This window comes from Glycine max, chromosome 20, assembly GCF_000004515.6.
Source record: "Glycine max cultivar Williams 82 chromosome 20, Glycine_max_v4.0, whole genome shotgun sequence".
NCBI classification, from domain to species: Eukaryota; Viridiplantae; Streptophyta; class Magnoliopsida; order Fabales; family Fabaceae; genus Glycine; species Glycine max.
Genome location: NC_038256.2, coordinates 2,587,414 through 2,597,275, shown reverse-complemented (window position 1 = coordinate 2,597,275; position 9,862 = coordinate 2,587,414). Strand labels below are relative to the sequence as shown.

Genomic DNA, 9,862 nt, shown 5'->3' with positions numbered 1-9,862 from the left:
TTTGTTTAAATTTATAAATTTTTATGATTTAAAAAATAATTGATGACATGATGATACATAAAAATATTATTTATAAAATTAACCAAGCAAAATAATTGACATAGTAATTTATTGTCTTATTATTACATAAAATGTCATGTGTTCAATGTATTCAATTTCTACCGCAACACATTTTATCAATACATCAAAATTAATATTTGATTTTAGACAAATAGACTAAATGATCAAAATTATTGATTGTGAAAAATAAGAGATTAAATATATTAATTTAAAAATAGGAGATCAAAATGACCGTTGAAAATTATAGGTGAGAATAAAATTACAATTTAACGAGTAAAAAACAAAAAATAAAGTATAAGTAGTAAATGAAGATAAATAGTTTCCATTTTCCATCATGATCAATTATTGGCTTAAGTTTTAAAATATGATATCGTCAAAAAGGGAAAAAAAAAGTCTAAAAATATGAATATTACTATTGACTGAGGTGACATGAGTGGCGAATGCGAAAGGGATAACAAAGATGTGTATCGCGGTGTTCATGTGGCAGACTCATCCAAAGTACCCCTTGATTCTCTTACACAACAGGGACGAGTTTTATTCTCGGTGAGTGAGTACTCGTTCATTTCGTTTTCTGAATTATGAATAGAAACAAATGGATAATTTATTTATTTAATCGTTGAGTGTTGAAACTTGAAAGGCCTACGGAACCATTGGCGTGGTGGGAAGGGGAAACGATCTTGGGTGGTAAGGATGCACTGGGCGGTGGAACATGGTTGGGTTCGACAAGAGACGGTAGGATAGCGTTTCTTACAAATTTTAGGGAAGTTGAGATGCTTTCGAATCCCAAGACCAGAGGGGACTTGCCCCTTCGTTTTCTTCAGGTAATCACGCACTCAAGGTGTTTGTTACTTTGTTTCTTACTAGTTAAAAATCAGGCTGCATTTTTTACCTTTAATTTTTTTGGTGAATTTTTCTTTATCAAATTAATTTGGTGCATTTTACTTTAATTTTATTTTTAAGAAACTTACATATTTTACCTCATTTTACGTTTAACATAATTATACTTTTCATCCCTTAATTTTCTATTTTTTGAAAATTTTTATCTCCAACTTTTAATTTTTTTGGCAAATTTATGTCCATTTTTTTTGCTTATTAATAGATAAATGCATCGAGTAAAGTTCACAAGTTTCTAAAAAGTTAGAAGTAAAATGTGTCAAATTAAGAAATTTAGGATAAAATTTGTGAAAAATTAAAAAATGCAATTAAGCCTATAAATTATGTTAATAATAGGAGTATTTTTTTAAGTACTCCTTCTCTCTGGTTATAATTGTCATGTAAGTGAAAATATTTGTCTCAAAATGATTATTCTCCCCTCCAAATGATAATCGTCGTGTAAGAAAATAAAATTTATCTCAAAATAATTATCATTTTAATTTTTCAATGTAATATTAATTACATTTGTTCACTTATAGCCCTTATATTATTATAATATGGGCAACAAAAACAAAAAATGAATTAATGATGATAAAGTTAATTTTATAAAATTATTATTCTCTTTTATTTATTTATTAGGTTTTATTGGTTTGTGTGAAACAACTTAGGATGATAATTATAATAAGACAAAGAGAGTATCGTTTTAGTTATATCTTTTATAATATTAATGATAGACAACAAAATCTTATAAATAAATTAATGATGATATAAGATTAATTTTGTAAAATTATTACTATTTTTTATACCTAAGACGATAATTATTTTGAGATAGAGAGTAATTGTTAACAAATAAATAATGTTAAACATACTTAGGAGGATAGACCTCATCAAATCAATCAAGTTTTTTTTATCGCTAAACGTGATAAATACTCGTTATTAATAATATAACATAAGTAAAAAAGTAATCATTATAACCTATAGAGTTGATGCAAAGGTGTAAGATGCTCTTGTGTTTGCATGTGAGAAATATTCTATTTAGTAGGAGAACTAATATTTAATTTTTTTCATGTGTAACATTTTTTTGTCACAGGCACCCATCTTAAATGAGATTAGTTTGTAACTTGTGGGGTGGGAAACACCCATAATATTTGATTCAAGACAAAAAAATATATTATTAAAATTAATAGGCTTACTTTATATAGGGTTGGCAAAATGAACGGGTCGGGTTGGGTCTGTCTAGTTTGGTTCATCGGGTCAAATAGTGAAAATAGGTCAGCCCAGACTCCATCCATATTCTTTTGGATTGTAATTTCTTAGACCTATTCCATCCCATTCCAACCTAACATGCTCTATCTCGCGTTGTCGGACTAATTTAGAAATTAATAAAAAATTAAAAAAATGGCTTCTATATTAAAAAATATAAAAAAAAGAATTTAAAAGACAAAAAGTTATTTATTATGTATATATTCCGGTTAACAAGTATTGAAAAAACCATTTAAATTATGCTTAATGCATACTCAAATTAATAATATTATTTCAGGGTATTTCTTGTGAATATTTATTTTTTGTTTGATGAACATAATTTATTTTTAAAAAAAATATAAAGTAGAATATAAAATTATAAATTTTATCAATAAGTTATTGTGTTTTATTCAATATTTATAATATATTACTAATCAGGTCCGTCTATAGGTTCATCGACCCGAGTCCAATTAGCTGTTCGGCTATATGGATAGGACCGAAAAAACTTATTTTTATTTGAGTGGTCCTTTTTTTTAGTCTAGTCTGACCCTAACCCTAATTGTGGGCCGAGCCAATCCATTGGATCAGGTTCATTTTGTGAGTCCTAATTATATATACTATCCTTTAATTAATTAACAGTATATTATTTATATATTTTTTCTACTGTGTGTACTTAAATTCAACTGTAATCTGAACAAAAAATAAAATACTTAAATTCAACTGTAATCTGAAAAAAAAAAAAAAAATTGTAATGCTAATAAGAGAAGTGTTAGTAATATACTATTTAACACATTCTTTCGTACATATTTTTTTTTATTGATTAAAATATATCAAAAATTATAAAATCAGGAGAGAGTCATTGAATATTACATGAGACCCACTAAATTTTGTGAAATCCAATAAATTTAAACCAATAAAAAATATATGTTGAAAAGAATATGTTAAAAAATATAATTCTAACATTTATCGTGCCAAGAATAATGTATATATGAATACAACGCAACAGGGCAATAAGAGTCCCGAGGAGTTTGCGGAGCAAGTTGTGAAAGAGGCAGATGAGTATAATGGCTTTAACCTTGTATTAGCTGATATTTGCACCTCCAGCATGGTTTATGTCTTTAATAGACCAAACCAAGATCATCTTTCTCTTGCACAAGTTGTTGTTACCCCTGGAATTCACGTTTTGACTAATGCAGCCCTCGACGCTCCATGGCCAAAGGTAACAACAAAACAACCCAGCTTCTATTATTTCCAATTTTTTTAGTTTCTATTTGGGTTTATGGATTTATACTAGTTGTTTATAAATCACAACCTTTTTTATTTTAAATGTTAAGAATTAGTTATTGACTCAACTCTATTAAGTAAATAATAGAAAAAAAGACTTACTTATAAACGTTTATTCAACATTTCTACATCAAAGTGGTTTTAAAGATTATTTCAATTGGTTGAGTATGGGTGGGGGTGTTGTAAACTCTTGATATGATACTCAATTCTTCCAATAAAAAAAATTATTCTAGGCTATGTTTTTTACAAAATAAAGACTATTTTTTAATTAAACATATAAATATATAGGTTGAAAAATATCATAAAAAGGAGTTCGTTCATTTGAGTTTCCTATAGGTTTTTTTTACACTTTTTAAGTCATTATATGTATTAGTTTTACTCAATCAAATAAGTTATATCATGTAAAAATAGTATAATTCCATTTTTTATGATTATTATAATACCATTTTTTTATTTTGTTTATGGACTATGTAAAATTATTTCTGTAAGATTCAATTATCTACTTCATCAAAATTAAGAAAAACAGTTAATTTAATTGATAAAAATAAATTTATCTTAAATTTATAATTTTTTTAAAATTATCCCTGTAATTAATATTTATCTCTCTTCTAATTATTCATCAATACATTTTTTTCTTATTTAAATTTGGGTTATTTGTAATCTAAAAATAATTAATACAAAGAACATTATAAATTGAGTTTTATAAAAAAAAATAAACATCATTTTAAATTTTAGTCTTATAAATAAGAATTTATGTCTTGTAAATAGAACAGGGTTAATAATTATTAGTTTATTATTAATGTGGGTGACAAAATATCCCTTTAGATAGATATGAATGACGATTTTCGGTCAATGAGGTAAATACGAAAACAAGATCTTCCTCTGGACAAAAACAAATATGATAATTTTCAAAATCAATTGGGGATGTGAAGAGTAAACAACAACGAAACAAGAAACACGTACTTGGTACATATACATATTTGTTATATATATATTTTAAAAGTGCATGTTAAATGTTAGCTATTTTTAAAACATGTATTTATAAATCTGAACTGTGCCTTTTTTTTTTATATTTTGTATTCATCACATACAATTGTTCTTTTATGTAAAAAAAAAAAAAAAGTAAAAAAAAGTTAACCCAATTTGATAAAATTAAAAATCATGATTGGTCTTTGGATAGAATAAATTATGTTGAAAAAAGAATATCTTATGTGTGTTTATGGTTTTTCAACGAAGATTAGTCACCACTTCCAAGAAAAGTTATTTTGTATTAATATTATGATTAAAAAAAAGAGAAGAAGAATTACTCTAGTTTGATGATAAAATTTTAATTTCCTCATGAAAATCACAAGTATGCAAGTACATGTACATGTAAGTAATATTACCAGCCAAATTTTTTGGCACAAGCTTTTCAGGCAGAACGGCTGCGCCATAATTTCAAAGAATTTATTGATCAATATGGTGAAAGTGATTTTCCAATTAAAGAAATGGTTGAGAAGCTAATGACAAACACAGTCAAAGATGAAGAGTGTATGTTACCAGGGATTCATCCTCCAGAACGGGAACAACCTTTGAGTTCTATATTTGTTGAAGCGGAACTTTCTTCTTCGGTAACTAACACATTCCACTTTTTTATTTAGGTAAAATTAGTTTTTTCTTCTAATTTATTTTTTAAATTCAATTTGATCTTTTAATTTTTATGAGATTTAATTTGATCCTCTAATTCTTTAAAATGATTCAATTTGATCTTACAGTCAAATAATAGATCAACGGTATTAAGAAATTATATTTTGTGACGATTTAAAATTACCACTAAGTGACTTTAAATCCTCACAAATATACATATTTGCTAATTCCGTTTAATTCAGGTAAAATGATCCAATTGAATCAATTTTAAAAATTAGAGGATCAAATCAAACTTTAAAAAAAATTAGAAAATCAAATTGAACATAAATACTAAATTAGAAGGAAAAAAACTAATTTAACCTTTTATTTATTTATCTTTTTAACCCTGCTTTTGCACGTGTAAATTAAGCTGAAAACTCTCTTTATGCTTAGGGTCATTATGGAACTAGGAGCTCTTCTGCCTTGTTTGTGAAATCTAACAAAGAAGTTACCTTCTATGAGAAATATCTGGAGAAGAAGCAATGGAAAGATAAAATGGTGACCTATAAGATCAGTGAGAGATAATAAAAGGCAGGGATATGATTTATTTCTGCTACTATGCTTCAAAAATATCAAAATTGGTGCATCACAGGCAAAATTCAGAAAAGGAAAAGGAATAAATATTTAATTAGTTGGGTACTATGGTTTAGCCACTAGCACCTTTGTCAATATGCATTTTTCCCCCCTAAACCAATCTAGCCTCAATTAGTTTGGATGGGGTAGGTTGGCTATTTTTGTCAACTTGTTTTGAATGTTTGTCACTTTGGCATTTATATTTTGTTATTGTTGAATATGCATAAAATATTTATTTACAGGGCAGTAGATGGCCTTTTAGTTATAGTGTATCTAGTTATAGATTATCCTAGAGATGACTAGCTTTCAAAATGAACGTAGATAATTGGAAATGAAAAAGATAAAAATAAAATTGGATAAGCTTAATACTAGTATGTATTACACTAATTCTTACACTATAAATGATTTTGTATTAAATGTGATTTTTATTGATTGATTTTTAAATTATAATTATATTATAGAAAATTGAGTGGCCATTTGAATATAGCTTCTACATATAAAATAAAAATATTGAGTTTTAAAATATTAAATACATATAATTTGTATATAATAAATAGTTAATAGAAGAATATCACTTAAAAATAAAAATTACTCATCAAAATAATACAAATGGTATGTCTTGTGACCAATTTTTATATTTTTATCCTCAGATAAATTATATAATATTTTTTAATCTAAGACTAAAAATATTTTCCAAGAAACAATTTCATTTTAAGTAAAACGAAGTTAGCTCTCTTTGCAAAGCATTTTTATATATAAAGTTAACCAAAACTTTATTTAAAGGAAATGTTAAAAACCATTCTTTGAAGTTTTATAATTATTATCGTTTTAAGTTTTAGTTTCTAAAAAAGTTGGAAGTTTTCCTATACAATTTTTTGAAATGGTTTATCATTGTAAAAAAATCTTTAGAGGTATTATAATACTATTACAACATATTATTATTATTAGTATTATTATTGTTATTATTTAACTAAAACTTAATGCGTACAAGGATTCAAATTTATCACTTTATCGTAAAGTTAAAATTAAAATGCGAATAATTATACTTTTAAGAAAATAACTATAGAGAAGAAATAGAATAATATTTGGATCATCATACTGTTCAGTTTCGTTTCATTATTTTTTTTTATACTGAAATTATACTTAAATTAAAAAGTAAAATATGTCAAAAAGTATAAAAATTGTAAGAAAAAATATAAAAAATTATTTGTTTTTTTATGAATAAAAGAATTTGGATCTTTTCAATTGCTTAAACTTTTCAATCAGTAAAAAGATTTAGAAATCTACTTAAATGACTTACAAACATGACCTAAAATGATTTTTTTTAAGATTAAAATGAAAAAAAAACGAAATTTCATATAAAAAAGTATTTAAGTGTTTAATTTAATATTTTTGGCGCAATGAGCAAGTGAATATCACGGTTTTTTTTTTCGTGAATACACTCTTTTTTCCTTTTTTTTTTTCAATCTACACCACTTTGCAATTTAATTCCTAATGTACACTACTTTGAAACTTTGTGTTTTGATTTATACCACTTTGCAAATGAACTTGATCCTTTTTTTTAATTTAAAAGATTATAAAATATAAATATTATATTATATAATTTTTTAGTTGGTTTTAAAATTACTTATTTATTAAATTAAATTTTATAATTGTTTTTTATTTTTTAAAGAAAATGATATTATTAAATATAATTATTTGTTTTATTATTTAATTTACTTAACACATTTTTTAGGTGAATATTTTTATTTAAAATCTGAATTTTCTAATATAATTATTTTTATAATTATATTACTAAATATAATTAGTTTGTTTATGTCATTAGATTTAATTAAAAATGATAAGACTTTTTGTTTAACAATTTATTTATAGAAGAACATTATATTGCATAATCAATAAAATACTTAAACAATTACATTTGGCTAAGGAAAAACTTAAGATGGAGATATGTTAAGACAATTGTTTCTGTTATGACCATGTTGCCGACAAATTCCATATTTTTTTGTACTTTCTAGTTCATTTTCTTCTTCGTCCATCTAAGTAGGAATGCGAGTTGAAATGGAACGATCCTTTGCAGTCCTCTTTCTCCTTGGATCAGGATCCCACTGATCTCGTTCATATTCTTGCCACACTGATTCGTGTGGCAGTAAACCAAAGGAGTTTTCATAGATGTGCAAAGTGTATTGTAAAGTGAATAACATCGACACATAGTTCATGGGATCAAGATTGACAGATTTACAGGCAGCAATGACGTGAGAACACGATAAGTGTTTAGCCTGATATTCACCACAATCACACTTTTGGGATTGTAACATTACTCTAAACCTTCAAGGTGGTCTGGGTGTTTGAAGTGGGGATTGAGTCTCTGTTATAATAAAAGTGTGATTGTGTCTGTCGAATTCATTTACAATATGTGTATTAGATTCTTGTTGACCGTTATTCATTGCATCAGAGACAACTTCAGAATACTGTGAGCCGGAGTTGATCACTGTCTGAGTTTGTCGATCTCTAATAGCAAAGAGTTGTGCGGTCTTGAAATACATCTCCCCCAACCACCAATGATGACACCGACAAATGTCTTGTGTCTTTTAACATGGAATTAACAGACTCAGACAAATTGGTAGTCATATATCCCCAATGTTCCCCCCCATCGAAGCATTGTACCCAATTTTGGTTGGGTAATTGATCAAGTCATTCAGCTACACTTGGCTTATTCGCACGGATATCTCCAAGATGTCGCCAGTGCATCTTCTCAGTATATGGGTAACCTGTAAATATTCAATCAATCTATTACGTTATAAAATTTGATTGAAAGTAAAATTTAACAAATAAATAAAATAGATTCTCACTAGCAAACATAAGTGGTTTCTTTAAATGTTTGTCGTTTGAGTTACCACGAAGAATTTTGTGCAATGTGGCGTAGGCAAAAGAAATGAGATGTGTCCTGAACCCATAAGTTAGTTGGATTGTTGTAGGCATTTATAATTGAAGGGTGTCTATTTGAAATGAGAGAAATGTTAATTTGCGGAGTAACATGTCTTCTCAAATTCTTTAGAAAAAAATCCCCAAGCTGAAGTTGTCTCCCCTTCTAGAATGGCGTCAGGAATCAGGAAGATATGGTTAGCTCCATCTTGTGAGCTATCAACAGTGTGCTAGCATACTTCCCGTAAAGCCATGTACCATCTACTTGTACTGTGGGTTTGCAATATGCAAAGCCTTTAATGCATGGACAAAATGACCAAAAGACACGTTTAAATATTCTTTTGCCCGACATGATTTCTTTTCCCTCATACACAGATTGAGCAGCGACCACAGTTTTGGGAACACAAGATTGCAAAGCTCCCAAAAGTTCTGGCAGTTTGGCATATAATTCTTCCCAGTTTCCATGAATCATCTCCAACTCTCTTTGCTTTGCTAACCATGTTTTCTTGTAGGATGAGGTATAATTCATGAACGTTTTGATCTTTGCAATCAATGTCTTGATGGAGACGGTTGGGTTGGTTTTGACAATTGGTTGGATGATTTGTGTTATGACGTGTTTGTCGAGTTGCTAATGATCTTGTCTGAGCATTGGCGCGAGACAAGTGTGATGACCTCTAATACTCTTGATAATCCATTTGTTATGCCTCTTTGAATTGCATGCGCCTAAGCTCCATGTACAACCATTTTCATGTAATTTACACACGAAGTTTAGCCTTCTCTGGTCAAAGTAAATTGTTCTGCAGTCAAAATGAATTCTGATGTTGTATTCTTTGCCTGCTCGAATACATTGTGCTTTTTCATCGAAGGCCATGCCAACCTCGAGTGCACCTGTTGGTGGTTGTACATTATGTTGCTGCTGAACAAAATGGTGTTGTAGTGTGATAGGTGGTCAAAGTTCAAGTCTACCGGACACCTAGGTTGATGATACTACAATGGAGGTGATCGAAGTGTCGTTGGTCTGTCAATACCCTCGTCATTGCTTTGGTCATCACTATATTCATTGATGTGATAAAAGAACTGTTGATCCTCATGCTCACTAAAATCATCCATGTTTTCATCATGAAATCGTATAATGGGATCTTCATTAGGGATAGGATGTTCATTTCAGATTGATGTTTACGTTTGTGGTTGTTGTGAAGGTGGCATAAAAGGATATGAAGGATGGTTTTATTGGTCAAAGGAG

General features: G+C 28.0%; 1 protein-coding gene across 1 annotated transcript; it reads left to right on the top strand.

Moving 5' to 3' along the window:
- The first annotated feature begins 442 nt into the window (after window positions 1-442).
- On the top strand, window positions 443-5,962 carry LOC100809528 (transport and Golgi organization 2 homolog). The gene is made up of 5 exons (XM_041013138.1): window positions 443-603; window positions 698-881; window positions 3,182-3,394; window positions 4,875-5,069; window positions 5,518-5,962. Exons 1-5 carry the CDS (start codon window positions 521-523, stop codon window positions 5,647-5,649), a joined length of 807 nt encoding a protein of 268 aa, XP_040869072.1. The 5' UTR covers window positions 443-520; the 3' UTR covers window positions 5,650-5,962.
- The last annotated feature ends 3,900 nt before the right edge of the window (window positions 5,963-9,862 follow it).